Genomic DNA, 18,459 nt, shown 5'->3' with positions numbered 1-18,459 from the left:
AGGATTTTTTTTTGGCTCTGGTAGCCTTTTAGTTGATAGTGAAGCGACAGTAAAGTGGGTTTTGAGAGAGCAGGAGAAGACATATGGCTATAGTTAACGGGCCGGGACTCGAACATGTCACTGCTGCATTGAGGTCCTGAAACGATCCAGGATGGATATTTTAAGTAGTGATTGTCCAAGGCTGTGAGGATGTATGTACTGTTGGACTAAAACACTGAACTCCCCCAGCTTGGTTCTGATCCGATGCCTTATGTTATTTTCATGGAGATGTTGGAGCTCATCAATCATCATTTCGCCATCCTTCGAACTTGTGAACTCATGATAGTCTATCCTCTCTGCCATGATTGTTGTGTTTACTGTACTGTTGTAAGCCACACATGTGACAAAACACCATGACCTACACTGAAACGGGAGGCGATTCTCAAGAGCTCGACTTGCTGTGTCTTGTGGACCTTGAAGGGTCTTCACCAAATTGAACATCCTGAAGATGTGGCCAACTCTCACAACATTTGAGTCTCAACATTTCCAAATCTAGCCTGTATCTACTGATGTCAACTCTGGGTCTATCTGCTCCCCCACCACTTTCCTGTGAAATCGGACAGCAATTCATGCTCTAACTGCTGTCCTGTGGCAAAGAGCTGGGTTTCACAGCCAAAAAAGATGCAAAATGATGCCATGACGAAGGAGTGATATGGTCAGCATCTCTCAGAGTTCACCTCCCTGTTGTATGAATCTGAAGGGACAGCAGACTTACCTCTACAGAGAATACGGTTCCTTTTAAATGGCTTTTTACAGTTTTTGTGCTTCCTCTGACAACTTCTCTGATTCCACAAATCTTCATCTCATAGCAAAAAAAAACATCACTACCAAAGTGTGTTGTACTAAGCAACAAAAATTAAAATTGGATTTTGCTTTTTTTTTTACCTAGCAGAAATGGTCAAGGTGAAAATATACCAATACCAGTCGGCAAATGATCTCTTGATGTATCTCTTAAAATATGAACATCATGTCACATCAAACTTTTTAATGCTTAATCTAGCATGTTAGCTTACCTGAAAACAAACCCCAGAATTAGTTTGGCAATATTTGAATCTCATCTTACGTTTTCTCACACGTGGAAGAAAAAAATCTAGTCACCGCGCATCTATAATTTCCTGTTCCTTTTCTTTTCACAGTTCTGACATTAAGTTGAATTCACTTTATTTCTTTCTCAAAATCAGGCACTTCTTTGTAACCTGCAGTCAGTCTTTGTCATTTGCATGCAGGGCACTTGATCTTCTAAAACAAAGCAACTAAAGGCAGGGTGTAAAACACAAAGACATCTGAAACAAATGACTTGCACAGCCTAATAATGGTCATTGTGATAATAACCCCAATTTCAGGGAAATGGAAAGCAGTGGGAAATGTGCAGAGGCAGCGTTTGCTACCGCTACAAGATGTTATTAGAAGTGTACGGTGTTTTGAACATAATTTGGACGCACAATATGCAGTGCTGATTAATAATTACTGGCCTAAAGAGATGGCGGACGAGACTGAAGACGTAATAGAGGGGGTGGAGATTTTTAGACCCGCGGTTGTTGTAAAATTACATTTTGTTTTCACTGAGGATTAGGCAGAACCCCTTTAGAGAGCATAATGGAAATGTGTGAGTGACTGAAGAAAGTTGAAGTCAAAACCATACGACTGTGACGTTTGAATTACAGCAAATAAGTATTAGTGATTGTCAGTTTATGAATTACTTACGATGAATATTTCATGTTTTTACTGTGAATGTTGGTAAATAAACAAACATAAATCCCCTTCAGAAAGATTGTGGCTCATGTTTATGCCTATTTTCATGTGTGAGGGCCATCAGGTGTGTCCTGACCTTCTGCTGCCTTGGTGCCTTTGCTTCTCTCCACGTTAGCTGGATCCAGCAAGCTCATGTCGGATATCTTGACTCCGGATCGGGCCTCGGCTATAAGTTGCCGGGCTCTTTCTCTTAGCTGTCTCCGCCGCTCCGCGTCGCGCTCCTGCACACAACCAGAGAAAAGGGCTCTTTAGAAGGCAAATGTCATAAGAGAACTGCTTTTATAGATCTGCTATAAACATATCATTAAAGCAACATATGTTCATACCATTCTGAACTGCTTCAGGACAACGTTAACTGTTTTTTATCTCAATGCCACACTCTTTCCCTGTAGTTTAATAGCAATAAGTATTGGAGTTTTAAGACCACAAATAAGCCTGTCATGCTAGATTTTTGATTGGCAAGAATTATGCAGGACTACATAAACGCAAACACGAATCTGACATAAAATTTTTAGAGACTACATTGTTTACTCAAACGGTTTGCTTGAACAGCAATCACAAACACAACTCCCACACATTTTCCTAAAGTCACTGCAAATAAATGGCTTTCAAAAGGCATATTTCACTGTATTTTGATGTGAGAACACCAACAATCCTTGATAGCGCTAGCATAAATACATCATAATGGGATTTTCCACTGTTTTTCAAAGAAGGTAACTCATTTTAAACGCTGTTTTCAGACACACTAAGAGCCTTTGGATGCAGGCCATCAGAAAACTTCCATGGTATGGAACAGCAAAGCATGACCATTGATGTAAACAGGAATCAGATTGCGTTAGCAACAAAGAGGTCCTGATGGGAATATGTCTAATGGACACATAGCCCATTGCTGCGCTGCAACATGGGAAAACCAGGAGTGATGACTCCTCAAAGATCCAGGTGCACAAAAGGTAAAATTTGGAAAGGTGAGGCCTGGAAGATGATGATGAATTTCTGCTCTTGCCCCAAAACTCGTCTCTAAGTTTGTAAAACTTTTCACCACAGGATTATAAAACAAGTCTTATACAAATATTTGCTTTACAGGAAGGAAAAACACAGGGTAAAAAAAACACACAAAAAAAACAGGGACAACACATCTTATCCCACAGGAATGAAAACATAGCTCTGTGTGAGTCAGAGGCTAAACCACTAAGACAACGTTGTTGTCAGACACATAGAAGTGCGTCAAGTCAGAAAATGTGTTTTGCAAGGTTTTACAGTTTATGTGCATGCCGTTGGTACAAAATGACTCCTCACAGATCAAGATATTATATAAATCAACAGTAACAATAACAATCTCTTCACAACAATAATGAGCTGAAGCACAAACTCACTTTTTTCAGTGCCTGGGCCAAATGAACATAAGAGCGTTCGACACAAGATGCTGTCTGATTTCATTTCAGTGTGTTACCTTCTCTCATCAACCAAATTTGTAGCATTAGTTATATGACTTCTTAGGATTTATTGAGTAATCTAGCAATGTTTGGGCGACACAGTGGGTTATGGAAAATGGAGAGCTGAGGAATACCATACCAGATCAGAGAACTGTTTCTGGTCAGATCCCATTGATTGTAGTTAAGAAATGTCATCTACTGTATTGCTGCCAGAACATTTATGTTTTAAATTACTAGTGGTGATTTTATTTCAATTAGCAGCGGTATTTCAGTAGTGACTCTTTAAACAAAATTTCTACACATGTTCATGCCAAAATTCAATACATTTCCGAGCTCAGGTTTCCAAATTTCGTTTTGTCAGTTAATAAATTGAAATCCAAAGCTCCAGAATGAATCTACAGTAAATATGACGATGGCCGTCACGGTTTAGATATGGAACCTGGAAAGAAGGAAGGACAAATGGAAAGATTGGATCAATTTCCAGAATGTGTCGGAACTCTGTTTGAAAATGCACAAAGAGCTCCAAACGGAAAATTCAAAGGAAAAGTATTATACTTGCCCTGTGTCTGATATTTTAAGAAATAAATTATCAGAAAAACACCACTACAAATGTTCCAGCTCCAACCGCCCGCCCGCCTGCCCAACCAACATGCATATCCCTAGTGGGGTCGCGAGGGGTGCTGTGCCCATCTCCAGCGGTGAACGGGAGAGAGGCCAGATACATCCTAGACAGGTTACCAGTCCTCTGTACTTTTGTATGTTTAGAAAAAAAAGTGAAAAAAATTGCATTAGAATTTCTAATGTGTTAAAATCGATGTAATCAATTAATCAAAATAAAAGTTCCAGGCCCAATTTGTATCTATACAGGGTCACCTCACATAGGTTTGGGTTTCGGTTCTATTCTGACCATAGAAGATATACCTGTCTCTAAAAAGTTTTATCAAAATACATGGACACATCTCAACACATTATGCAGGTTAGAGCACACAGGCACAGACTTCTCATCTTGGCAGCAGACAGATACAGTATTGAGCCGTCACCATCAGAGTAATGGCAGAAATGCCATTTTCAGGTGGTTTCAATATGATCTAACTGATAGCGGTGGCCACTACAGACACACACATACAAACACACACACACATAGCAACCACGATCAGTTAAGACAGGCACTTGCCTGCTGACGGCTCAACCAGCACACACTCACTGCACAGTCTATTAGCTGCAGTAAGCAGTGACACAAACAAATATCCAGGACAGGTAATCTGAAACTAACGGTGTTCTCGCTCCTGATAGTCCAGTAGACTGTTCAAAATTGCAACATTTGCTAAATTTTCATCTGGTGTGGCTCGTTCCATGTTGCACTGTCAAATGAACCAAACTTTTAAAAACCTGTTCCCCATCTCGCTGATGAGGGCGCTACACTAAGACCCATTGAAAGAAATGACATGAAAGCCTCTGAAGAATTGAGAACAACTTTCTTCACAAAATGCAAACAAAATTGGAGTGGCATCAGATTTTATCAACTGTTGGATTTCCCTTTTGTAAAAAAAAAACAAAAAACACAACTCTCCTGCTAGAGTTGGACTCTCGCATTTGTTTGGTTATATTTACCAAGAAAACCCTATGCACACCTGCTTTTGGAGTGGTCTCTGGCGCACTTATTAACATTTTTATTCGAACTGCACCAGAGTTCCTTTAGGTAGACCAGAGTTCAATTACATGTTCACACCTCCCCAAATGAACCAGGCTTTCTTGGTAAACAGACCAGAGTTTGATTAAAGCAGACCTGTGAACGTACCCCGAGTTTTGGCAAGACTTTTGACAAGTTAGTTAATTCAAACACACAAGAGTGTGTTATGAGAGAGCATTCCCATTCAAATCAGTGTATTGTGGTGAAATGTTATGAGTGAATGTTGGGCAGAAAGATTCACTACGAGTTAAAAGGATGTTGGAAAACAGAAAGCTGGAAGTCGCTTGTCTAACTTTTGTCACTGTTACAGACGGACTCGATATTCCACTTGTACGTGTGAACACACTCTGAACCGATGCCTCATCCCTCGAACAGAGCTCACCGCTTACGACCCAGGGGAGAGCGAAGCTGCGTTTCCCCATCGCCGCTTTCCTCCCTGTGGTTTCCTGTTAATCAGGCTTCTCCATATTGAGGCAGGGTTTTAGGGCAGGCCTATTGAAGCCACCCATTTATCCATTAACAAAACAAGCAGCGCCCGCTAATGAGCTACATCTCTCCATTTCCATGTCAATTGTTTGTTTGTAGCCATTGTTTGGCTGGGACAATGGGGCTGTATTGTAAATGACAGCAACCCTAATGCACTCTGCAAGTGTGTGTGCTGAGAGAGAGAAAGGGAGAGAGAAAGAGCGCCTAGGGGGATGGCCATAGGGAGAGGGGAACGCACCTTTGAGAGAGACTGATAAAAAGAAAGACAGTCGGGTAGGGGGGCGAGACAGAAAGGGAGATAAAGAGTGAAGACAGGAGGAATGGCTGTTACTGTTCTATAGAAAAGTAGATTTAAGGGGACGACTTCTTTGGTTTTTGACAAACAGAAAGCTTATTTATAACTCCACACAATAGTTAACATTGATTTGGTTTGTTCATTTTAGAATAGTTTAAAAACTGTTTTGCATCAAACTGCTAAAAGTTTTTCAGTTTGTATTCTTGGAGTGGAAACCTACAAATGGGTTCAATAATTTCTTTATGCCGGCTTGGTTTTGTTCCAGGAGGTCTTTGTTTCCTTCTTACCTTCATCTTTTTCATCTGCATGTTGTGGTAGCAGGAATATGGATGTTTCCATAATGTAATATGATAACAGTAATGTTACAATGTTATGGCCTTCTGGCTATCTTCTGGTTCAGATATCAAATCTGGCCTTTACAGATACAACTACCACTCTGATGTCGCTCTATCTGTATACATATACATAAGCTCTGGAACCAACACAATCCAAAACATCCCTCTATATTATTGGTGTTGGCCAATTTTGGGGACAGAAAAACGGGAAATTGAGTTTGTCTGTCCAGGGGCAAGGATTAACACTATGGAAGCGGAATACCGCCTGGCTGCGGCAGCAACAGAAAGAAGGCATTTTGGTGGAAGGAGAGGGAAAGATGTAGCCATTTTGTGTCTAATTTTACATGCATGTGCAGGTTGCGTTTTAAAGTAGGACAATGTAGAATGAGTTGTAAAAATATTCCCCTTGAACTTTTTCCTATTTTATCAGGTTACAACCACAAACCTCAACATATTTTATTGGGATTTTTGATGGAACAGACCAACAAAGTCCTTGAAGTGGAAGGAGAATGATAAAAGGTTTTTAGTTTGCCTTAATTTTGCAAATCATCAAATTAGCAAACAGGGGTGTCCCAATCCGATATTGATATTGTAAATCGGTAAATGTTTTTGAATTATATCACCCTGCATCTACAATCTAAGAGAGAACCACTCCACTCCAGTATTTAATCCAGCCCAGCATTTGTATCCCTTAGGACTTGTATCCCGCACACAGACCTATTAGTTAACAATAAACGGGTCAGTTGTTCTCATACTTGATGTTGACTATTGTCCTGACTAATATCACTTGATCAAGCTTTTTCTAACATTCCAGGCTACAAAGTAAGCAATAAAAGAATGTATGATTCATGCCTATCTCGTATTTGGTAAACACTGGTGTTGGCCGATACTCAGAGCTGCAATATCTGTATTGTATCGGGAGTCAAAAAGTTGCATCAGGACACCCTTATTAGTAAATAATTAACCATCTTCATTTGCCAGCACATACACATATGATTTTTGCTCTGATACTTTCTGTATAATTAAAAATATAAACATATGTACAGTTGCATAAAACACGATCAAAGGTTTTTTTTTCCATCTTATAATATGCATTCATCAAGTAATATTGCAAAGGAGAAAGGCGAGGTTGAATTAGTGCAAATAGGCATGGTTTCAATATTGGTACTCTTGGGTATTCATCAGAGAAAGCCCAGAGCAAGAAACTGTTCCCCATTTCTTGTTACAAATAGCATTCTGTAGCACCAATCTAGAGGTAAACCTCTCAAAACAGTTTGTGTCCAGAATGTGTGGGGTCTGTAGAAATGTTAGCTCCCTTTTCCTGACTACAGCTGAATAAGTCATGGATGGAGGGAAGGTTAGCATTGATGATCCTCTCAATAGATCTGATTGTTGCAGTTTGGACTTTTCCTCTTTTGTGAGTGAGCAAAATCACAATAATGGATTAGCACAGGTCCGACTCAATAATGGCTGTGTAGATGACCAGCAACTCCTGCGGACGGTTGCACTTGTAGAATTGACACAGGAAGTTATGATCTATATTTGGTCATCTTCCAACCACTCATTATGTATAAAAAGCATCTCAGATCCTGAGAAAAGGGTGGTTCCAAAGATCTGATCCCCCAGTAAAGACCGCCTTTAATCTTACCTCAGTATAAATCCAACTGTTCTACAAAGTCCAATGTTAAGAGAACATTTATGAATAAAACTATGATAAACATGGAACAGACTGTGTGCTTAACACATTAAATTTCACTTTCATATGAAAGGTGGTAAATGTCACGTGACAAAACATGAAACTCAAGGTATATGGATACGTTCACAGTACTTATAGTAATCAATGTATTTTATTGGGATTTTATTTGACAGTTTGTATTTAACCTCCATTAATCAGGTCCTTCAAAATAAAAGTAATCACATTAAGACGGCAACAATTTTTGTAAAAGCTACGTTTAATACATTGAATTTGCCTTTGCAATGTGACAATGTGAAAAAGTTTGAGCGATATTACCAACTTTACAAGATGTCAATCACACTTGTTGAGAGTTTTCCTATTTAGAAAAGCAGCAAAAGAGAAATGCAGATTCCCAGTTCCAACATCTGTCTACTCTGTAGCATAAAGCGTTGTTTATGCATTTCTAAGCTCTAACTATTGCAAATATGGATAAGAGGACATTGTCTCCCCTTGTAATTTAGTACATTCCAAAACTTCAGCTCATTGCCAGACCTACTGAGGCTGGTGCCTGTCAATCAAGCGCTACCAACTTTGTCAGTCAAATTAAAACCCAGTATTCTGTGGCAAAACGATATGCCAGAAGTTTTTTAAAATTTTTTTGAAGAGCAAATTGGTTGACCAGGTGGAGATTAAATGCCACCTAGCGGACATAGAAACAGGACAAAAGGGGGCACTCACAGTCGCTGTTTGAAAAATTGGAAAGTGACAATAGATGGAAACAAACTCTTGCCTTAATGTGCCAACAGCCCAACGTCACGTCTAAAAGCCACGGGGACATAACCCAAGTAAAAACACAGACAGTACAAACCCAACCAGCTGCATCATTACACGATCAAAGTCAGGATGGAAAAACACAAGCAGAGAAAAAGGAGGAGAGAAAGCATGACAGCTGGTGGTCAGTGGGTAACCTGGCTTTAAGAATGGAGGCTCAGGAGGAGAAGAGACTTTGCTTTTTTGAATGGTGACAACAAGAACAATCGTGCACTGTGTCTTCTGTTGACGGGTGGGAACCTCCGAGGGGAAAAGGAGGCTCAACGGATGACTGCGAGGCTGAGACAGAGGCTTCCTCTGTGGGGCTGGCGTCGCGTGAGGACCCCTCTCTGCTTTGGAGGCTCTTTCTGAGCAGGTTGTCGCCCTGGTTGCTCTTTTTTGGGCGAGTGGGGGGAGAAAAAAGGGTGGGAGGGCACGCACCGCCGGTCATGTACAGAGACCTGGCGTGGGCACAGAGTGATGCTACACATACACAATCGCTATCTAAAAAGAGGTTGCCAACCTCCCAGATAGCCAGCCAGTCTGGCAGCCAGTCATGCAGTTCCAGACATTTGTCATGACAGGCTAATTCACAGTCAAGAGGTCCTTTAGGTCTCTATCTTGTCCAGCACACACATGCAAAAGCACTGCTGAACACACACACACTAAAGAAGTCGCATTGCTCAACACAGCTTAGACTGAAGGTTCAGGCAGGATACGGATACAACGTAGGGCTAGACAGCAACTGAACAGATTTGTTTTTACTTTAAAATTTGATAAGAAAATGCCTCTAAGATGATAAAACTTTATATTCTCCTTGTACACATTTTATGGCGTCTTCTGTTACAAATGTATGGTGTATATATTCTGACATTTAACAAGACTAGCAGTCTATTGCCAGAAACCAATGGGTTTGTGAGCACAGAAGGTTGTTTGTAAAAACATGATGAAAATTATAATTGATTTAAAATACAAAGTGTTTCCTACAACACTATTTATAAAAAAAAGATGCACAACCCAAAGGGATTTATGGGAAATGAGGTTTTCCACTTTCAAGAACAAGACTTCAAATTGGACCAATCGTCTCCAAGCAGAGCAAAGTATATTCAAGTACGTGAAATGGAGCAAATGAAGAAATGTGCAGTTTTTTCTGGTCAAAATTAGGTTAACAAGGCAAGACAGCGAAAGGGGGAGTGACAGAGGAGAAAGCAGGGAGGCAGATGGAGATGAGTGTGGCGCTTATCGGCTGCCTCCAGACGGACTGCGCGGATCAATGGGCATGCGAGGCCCATAGCGATCAATGCATTTGATAAAGAATTAAAGAAGAACCACTGTACATAGCTATCAAAGAACAGGGACACACCCTAATTATGATTTGACAGGTGAGCGCCCATGATAGGGGTCTGGGTGTGCGAATATATGAACGCTATAAATACAGAAATACGAACCTGCGAGATGGATGTGACGGCCATAAACCTGTATGTCAGAGTTTAAATGTTTAGAAACTAACGTGAAGGTCCAGAAGTGGTGTGTCCGTGTATATGTGCTATTTGTATAAGGGTTTGATGTTAGTGGGTATGTGTCTCTGTCAGGGATGCTGTACTTCTGATTTCAGGGTCTGAGGGTCTGTTCTGAGTAAGGCTCTATAGCAGTGGTCCCCAAACTACGGCCCGCGGGCTGGATCCGGCCCGCCTCCACATTTGGTCCGGCCCCCTGAACAATACCAGAGAGCATTCAGATTTTTTTTCCATATATTGTATTTTCTGGTTTATATGTGGATTTTTCTTCAACCACCAGAAGGCTCTTTAGCAGAAAGTGTGTCCTGTAAACTGTGGGTGTTTTGTTTTGCATGGCGCATTGCTGCCATCTGTTGGACTTTTAGGGAACTGCTTGACTTTTATGTTATTTAATCAGTACGGTTGTTTGCTAGCGGTAGAGCAGATGAACACACGTGTTTGTTATGAACGCCACATTCCAGGTCGAATTCTTCGAAGCAATGCCTGTTAGTTACTTTCCCTCAATGGAATATATACTAGTCAGTCCCAGTGACCGTTTCACTAACAGTTTTTGCCCATGTGCTTTCTGGGTAAAAATCAATCGAGAAACACGCGCGAGCAACCCCCCCAATTGTTGCGCTGTCAACAATTTCCAGCAGCGCAGGTGATAAACGTGTAACACTTTTTCTGTTACAAACTGACTCCGGCCCCCCCACCAGAGAAGGGAAACGTTTTGTGGCCCTCACAGGAAAAAGTTTGGGGACCACTGCTCTATAGTAACTTTATACAGTTTGAACTGTAATCTGGTAAAGGTATTCTGTGCTAATACAAGTGGTTTAAGGTGATGTGCATTTTTCTAAGTATTGCTACAATGACTTTTTGGAATAAAAATTTTATTTAAAAAAACTGATTTTTTGTAAAATGCAAAAAATGTTCTACTATGAGAATCACTCCCTAATGCATATTAGGAATTATGAAATGTTGGAAAGGATCAGAAACAGAAGGAAAATATGAAAATATTCAGATATTTAAAAATTAGTTTCTCTCTCATTTTGAGTTTGATCAGTCAAAATGCTCAAAAGAACGCCTTGTGGAAGTCAGTAACGATGTCATTGAAAAAAATGTCTGTGCAAATTGCTCATGGCCTATCCGCAACTTGTGGTTCTCATGGAGAAGAAGGATGACATGTTCCACGATTTTTTTTTTTTTAAATTAAAATACGTCAGAGATGTCCGACACGTTTTCACGAACCCAGAGAAGCACCGCTCCTCCTCAAAGTGATTGCATTTAGCTGCTGGTCAGCTGGCGGAAATAAGGGTACTAAACCTTTCCCATAAAGAGAAATGGAGAAATATACAGCCAAGGCGAGGAAACAAACGTTGTGATACTCATCACTCTTATTGAGGTAACTCTACAGTTTTGCAACATTTTTATATGTTACATTTCTGTTTAAATCTGCCTTGTTCACTTCAAAGGAACAGTGAAGTATCGGCCGATACTTACATGAGAAACCAATCTTATTGACCTCAGCAAAGGTTTGAAAATCAGCCACTGAAAAGTTTTTAATTTTTTATTTAACAACTTTTCAAACAAAAAAAAAATCCGGATCATCAGGTTGGGATTTTTTTTTTTTTTTTTAAGATCGGTGATCGGCCAGAAATCTGCAATCAGTGCATCCCTAAAATTTCTCTAGGATGATTTTTTTTTTTAATGGCTGCTTTCTCACAAGCAATAAAATTACAAGGAAATGGAAAAAAAAAACATCAGTAGTGTGAAAACAAAACAGGATGGATTGTGCCGTTTCTGACCCTTGCAGTTGCTCACACATGAACAAAACAAAGAGAAAAGAAAGATGAAGAGGTATGTGGGCCCTGAAGAGGTTTGCGAGTACAGGTGAATTACAGCTTTCTTCTCTGACGGCTTGATCAGCTCTTGTCCTGCAATTTAGAGAGCTGTCTTTCTCCTGCTCGTTAACACACACACACGCTCAGGCGCTCACACACTCAATTTAGGCTCTGCCTTTGATCTCTGCTCCAGTCTATTCAGTCATGACACATACCCTCTCACTCCAAGACACGCGCGCAAAGAAACTCCCCACCACACTATTTAGTTTCATTTGGGGCACATTTTTGGGAAAAAAAAGAGAGAGTGAGAAAGGAAAAGAAAAGAGGGGGGAGAGAAGGAAGAAGAGGGGAAAAATGGAGAACAGAGAGAATAAAGGAGTGGCAAGCAAGGCCTGGAGGAAAACTATTACTGCAGGGAGAAAGTTAAAAAAAGGGAAAGGACAAGAGGAGGAACAAAGAACAAAGTGTCAATGAAGGAGCAGAGTCCACAAAGCCATGTCAGAATTTTAAAAAGCAGCACCATTTTGTTCTGTATGTCATGTACAGACAGCACCTCACTTCTTGCCTTTTAATGGCGTCACTGACGAGCAGAAAGGGCAAAAGGAACTGTTATAAATTATTTTATTGTTGTTGAGACTTGTAAAGAGTATATCACACTCTTTAATATGATTGCACAGCTACCAATTAGAGAATGCTTTAAGCTGTTTTACACTGTCAATAAATCAATCAAGTTTATTTGTATAGCATATTTCAGCAACAAGGCAGTTCAAAGAGCTTTACGTCATAAAAATATACAAACATGTCATGTAAACATTATAAAGTTACCAATTCTGAAACCACTAACAAACATTACATTTTGTCGAGTGCCATCTTCCAAAATATCCACACACATCAAATATGTTGGTCAATGTCCAAGTGATTGTGAGTCGAAAGCAACTCTAACCAGGAGTGTTTTTGGCCTCTATTTAAAGAAAACAGTGTTTCGGCTGTTTAGTTTGTTACAGATTTGTGGTGCACAGAAGCTGAATGCAGTTTCTCCACCTAAAGTGCAAACAACCAGAAAGCAAGCAATCTGAACAGCCTCTGACAAGAAAAGGAAAAGAAGAAAACATATGTTATGGTTTCTTGCACTGAAACAGAATATATCCCGTACAAAATCTAATAATTAAAATGAAAAGAAAGAAAAACTAAAGTGCAGACAGCAGATGACAACACCTACAGGTCGAAACAGCAGAGACCCAGGAGCCCGCTTCACTGATGAGGACGGGGGGGAGGCGGCTGGGGCGCTAGTCGGCAAAAATCAAACGGGACCCAATTATAGGAATCACAACGAGTCAGTGAGCAGGGGAACTCTCTTACCTGGAAAACACCAAGGCATGTGTGTGCACTCCTTAAGCAAGCGCACACACTTTTTAAAAAGGCCACAGGTGCTAGATATTTGCACAAAACACACACACCTCATCGCTTTACAGTTAGGGTTTTTTTTTTTTTTTTGCAAAGAATTACACACAGTGCGGTTTCATGGGCACACGTTCATCCCAAACCTAGTGTGGATCCTGATAATTAGCCTGGCCAGGCCGCTGTGAAATTACTGTTCTCATCTGCTAATGGATGAGAAGACCTGGAGCGAATAGACACAGACACACACCAACTTCTCTATTAAAATTAGAACAGTGGGGAAGACTAAAGAGCAACACAAAAAAAATGGTATTTAGAATAAGACAAGAATAAATTCATGGCACTAGACTAAAAAGATGAACTGATCCACTATTTTCACTTCCATTACCAATATTTGAGGCTTAGCATTGGCCAATGCTGACAGAAAAACAGCTGAATTGACTTAAAAAGTTTTGTTTTTTAATCGCAGACATAAATATGTTGAATCACAAATTTATCAATAACTTGGCACCAGTAGAGCATACTTAAATACACTTAAATAGCTTGACAATATTGGTCCAACATGTTAAAACAACATAACTTAATGCTCTTCAGTCAATGTGATTAGGAGTAGAACAGCCAATGTAAAATAAATAATAAACTGAAACCAGCTACGTTGGTCAAGCATGTAAAAATAAACTGTGACAAGCTTTCTTTCAAATGGTTTAGAAAATGCAATTAGAAATTCTAAATATAATGTAAATAATAAAACACGATATCGCTCAAAGCATAAAGCATAAAATTGACTGAATAGATCTGCCCTCATGAATCAGGCACCTTGCCATAGATACCTGATCTAGACTTTTTTTTAAATATTGGGACCGATATAGATATTAATATCGGATTGGTACAACTCCGGTTACAGTCTTTGAAGACATTCAGACCACTCACTAGTGATGTGTTGTAAGGGCCACTTATTGAATGAAAGTTAGACGGTAGGAGCATGTCCTTAAAAGGTCAACGAGGCGAAGAACAAAGTAGCAAAAAGCAACTAACAGAAAAAGACTGATTTGGGGGGGAAAAAACCCATTGAGAACAATTTAAGTAATTAGAACAAAAAAACACTGGATGAAAAATCAAAAACAGACATGAAAGAGGGAGGGAATGAGAGAAAGTAACCGAGCAGACAGGCAGAGAGAGAGAGAGAGGAACCCAAACCTGTGACCTTAGATGAAAGAAGCAGTCACTGTGGGCTACAATTAAGGATGGCAGGAGGGAGAGCATAGGTCAGGAGATCTACACAGACTCACACAACTGCAGAAGCATGAAACATCCCGTCACAATGGCAGTGGATGTGTGGATACACTGATAACCCCCGCCCCAAAAAAACAGATGAATTTGATTTAACAAGGAGTCTCGTAAAAGCACTCACATTGTGAAGCAGTACAACCTCAAGCTAATTGTATGTATCGAGGTTGTATGCAACAGATTAACAAAAAGATTTACACATTTGTGGGGAGAAAGTAGGTCAATATTTTGTAGAACCTTTTATTACTCCAAGTACATGTGCAGTACTTTATGGTAATAGTGTTGTTCATCTACAGACTGACACTGGGCAAATCTTTCTCCTCCATCGTCTAATCATCAGCTTAGATGGAGACAATCTGTTCACGTAAATATTCAAGTCTTAGTCAAGTTTCTCAGTTGGGTTTAAATCTGGACTTTCTAACAGATGAATATGCTACAGCAGAACAAAACGGACAGTGGCGGATTTTCAGGCATTTGTGGAGGAAGATGAGATCTGTGGACAGGATTGTTTCATATAAGAGAATCAGCCAATTGCCAAAAATTAAGGAAATCGGAGCCGATTTATCAGTGCACCCCTACTTTTAATGTCTTCCTCTCTCATCCTTACTTTTCAGTAGAGGATAGTTCACATAGCAAAATTTTTATGCTGATATTTGTCCCAATCTTTTTCCTTCTGATAATCTTAAGGACACCCCAATTAGCGGGACGGCTCATTAAAACAATCTCAATCTCCTGCTGTGTGTGGTGTGATAAGAGTGATTTGGTCCACTTGGAAGAACGTTGGGGCCGCTCTGATATAAAATCAACATGTTTGATCGTCTTTGCCTGATATTGTAATGTGCGGCCCGTTGAAAGTGACGAGAACGAGGCCCGTTGAAAGTGACGTGTAAAACAAAACAACTGAAATGGCGAACCAGTGGATGTTGCAGTAAGATGCATTTTGCTTGGTACATAATTTTAAAAAATAGCCCATCTTCATTCCTGACTTGCCTGCTGTGTTCTTTGGTTGTAATTACACGTAGCTTTACGTTTAATAAAACACCTTGAAGGTTGTGGTTGTACTGGAGGTTGACGCAGATCTGAGACTTTATCCCATATTTACCTGTTTGATGAGTGCCGTAAAAGGCTTTTCTAAAACGTTAAGAAGCTTTGAGATCAGATCAATTAAGTGAGGCCTGTCTCTGCGGGTTTATGTAATGCAATCATAAGGACACAGGAAGCATTCATAATAGATTTCTTTTTTTAGCAAAACCTTAAAAACTCTTTAAAAGCGAGGCTCTGAGTAAGAGATGAAGACTGCTAATATATTAATAAATGTGCAATCAGACTAATTTCTAAATTTTACTTTGAAAGCAGCACCTCTAAAACAGCTAACACAATGACCCCTTCCTTTATCCCACATTAGTCACTTCCCTCAAAGAAGGAGTCCTGCTTTAATTGAATTAAATTATACCTTATGCATGCTAAACCACAAAGCACCTACTTAGCCAGATGGAGAGGTAAATGGGAAAGGCTTTTGCCTCTCCAGCTGATAACGACGACACACATGTACACACACACACACACACACACACGCACACGCACGCACGCACACACACGCACACTCACACTCATGCTAATCAAAACAAGACATCAAGTAATCTAATCTGAATCACTAACAATTATCAGCACATTGGCCCCGAGGCCAGGCGTATTCCTTTGATCAATGTTTTCTATTAAAAAAAGTGTAAACAATTCAATATCGCCCTTCCCCCCTCCTCTTTTGATTCCTTCCCTTATGCATAGTGAGGGGGATATTAGCCAATTGTCCTTGGAAATGAGTCAGGAAATCAGCCTGGCCACTTTAAGGAGCTAATCTGACTAAAGTCAAATATCTTGCTGCACCACACGGGACCTTTTTTTTTTTTTTGTCACCGAGGAAATACACTGGTGAGGCAAAAGCTTTGAAGACCTCTTTTAATTTGCTCTTTTTCCTCCGAAGACTTTCAACCAGCACCAGTCCTAAAAAGGTCCTCACTTATTTCCTCAGATTATTCCAGAATGGTTATTCCTGTGGCCAACAAGCAAACACCAGCACACACATAAACACACACACATCTATGAGCGTACACACAAACACACGCTTACATGCGCACTTCTGAAAAACATCTAATTCAAGGGCATATTTCTCTTTAAGGATTTCAGCGGCAAATGCGGAGGCCAAGCGGCTGTTGCCTTTTAGATATTTCATTACCAAAAGGTATTTATTTCATTTTACCCTCAAATCCCTTGTCACTATTTTTTTTTAAAACTCCTTTGCATTTTTTTTTTTTTTTTACTGAAATATTTGGAAACGTGACAGAAGATTGGACCACGGTGCTTTCCCAGGGTAACTCCTGGTTCATCAGCATGCCCCTTCCTCTCAGTATATTATGTTCAGTGAAGCGTGCTCAGTTCAGAGCCGGCAATTTCAATCGTTGCGTTTCTAGTCTAGTTAGCTTCAGTACAGCGATTCTTCACCCCTCCCAGCGCCCCCGATTTTTAACCGTGAATGTACTTCTGCTGACAGCTGTCTGCGGACTGCATATGCTCGGCGCACTAAGGAAAAAGTGAAGGCGGGCAGAAAATTTAGTTAGTCATATAAATTGTCAAAAATGACCAAAGACAGACTCTGTAGAGACAGAGTTGTGTTTCCAGAGAGAGAGAGAGGAGACAATGAAGAAGTCCATCCACATTGGAGTTTCTTCCTTGCCGACGCGTTCAGGTTGCGCCGCTCAGCCGCCCATGAGAAAATCTCAGCTGAAGGTAATGAGGGAGAAGTCTTCTCTCTTTCCAAAAGCTTGTTCAGAAAGTGGTCTGCCAGAGGACGAGACAGTTTATACTGGATTTTCCAACATGTTGGAAGCGTAGCGAGCAGCAAATAGGGAACAGTGAAGTTCAAGAGACTGGTGGATGTACAGTTTGTTTGTCCTGAACACTGACGTAAAAAGAAAGTCAAAAGAAAATAAAGCAAAAGTTGGTGTGACAAAACTATAGTTGAATGTCACAAATAAAAATAAAAAAAGCGTCTTTATAAACTTATTCGCTTATTTCCAAAAATAATGGATGAATCGGATTAAACATCCCAGTGAAAATGTAAATATAAAAGTTTAGAACAAAACCCCCATTAAAAAAATTAAATAACATGGTCAAAACAAGCCCTTTTGCACATGTTCACTCACTTGTTTTCAGGTGTGTTAAAATAAACTTGAACAAATGCAGAAATGATTTTGCTTCTACATTTGGATATCGACTTCTAGTTTCTTGAAAAACAAAATCAAATAGTCCCAACTATAATAAAGTTATTGGTGTTACAATTAACTTCAAGATAAAAAGTATTTGAACATTTATCAAATGTTTCTAGTGATTAATGCGTTGCCTCTTACAGTCAGAGTCTCACAAACACAAATGCTGCTCAAAAACCAAAAACTTGTCTGTTATGTATAACTTTCAGTACACCAGTTGTTTTAAGCTGTACAACTACAGCATTAGTTGTAGTTGTACTACAACTACAGCTGCACAAAAACAACATTTAATCAGATTTTTTATATTTCTTATAGTTACTGATGTGTTCATGGAGCTAGAGGTGGAAAAATTGTTTCAACTGCAAAACTAGCCAGTTTCTGGTCAGCTTTGAGGTTGCAAACATCATCATCATTAATAGTTTAAAATCTAAATAAATCACAGTTCTTGTCACAGTATTTCCCCCTACCAAACCAACAACAACAAAATATATCACTGCACATCCCAAATCAAATGTCTAATTATTAACATAAGGAATTATTTGTTAGATTGTGGTACTTTTGGTCCTTCATACTTCTCACAGATACATTCCCTCAAGTTTCCTTTACTTGAGGAATGTACAAAGGCAAATTAGTCTGACTTAAGAGTCAACATGAGA

The 18,459-nt window shown here is 39.8% G+C and overlaps 1 protein-coding gene across 1 annotated transcript in view; it reads right to left on the bottom strand.

The window, feature by feature from the left end:
• The window catches only part of ehbp1 (EH domain binding protein 1), a 159,071-nt gene that overhangs the window by 58,144 nt on the left and 82,468 nt on the right, over window positions 1-18,459 (bottom strand). Inside the window, exon 17 of the mRNA XM_017309054.1 lies at window positions 1,868-2,012. Coding sequence (XP_017164543.1) covers window positions 1,868-2,012 — 145 coding nt within the window. The remainder of the gene's footprint in view (window positions 1-1,867; window positions 2,013-18,459) is intronic.

The sequence above is a fragment of the Poecilia reticulata genome, linkage group LG15 (assembly GCF_000633615.1).
Source record: "Poecilia reticulata strain Guanapo linkage group LG15, Guppy_female_1.0+MT, whole genome shotgun sequence".
Lineage (NCBI taxonomy): Eukaryota > Metazoa > Chordata > Actinopteri > Cyprinodontiformes > Poeciliidae > Poecilia > Poecilia reticulata.
Note: the sequence above shows the minus strand (reverse complement) of the source record. Positions and strands in the feature narration are given on the sequence as shown.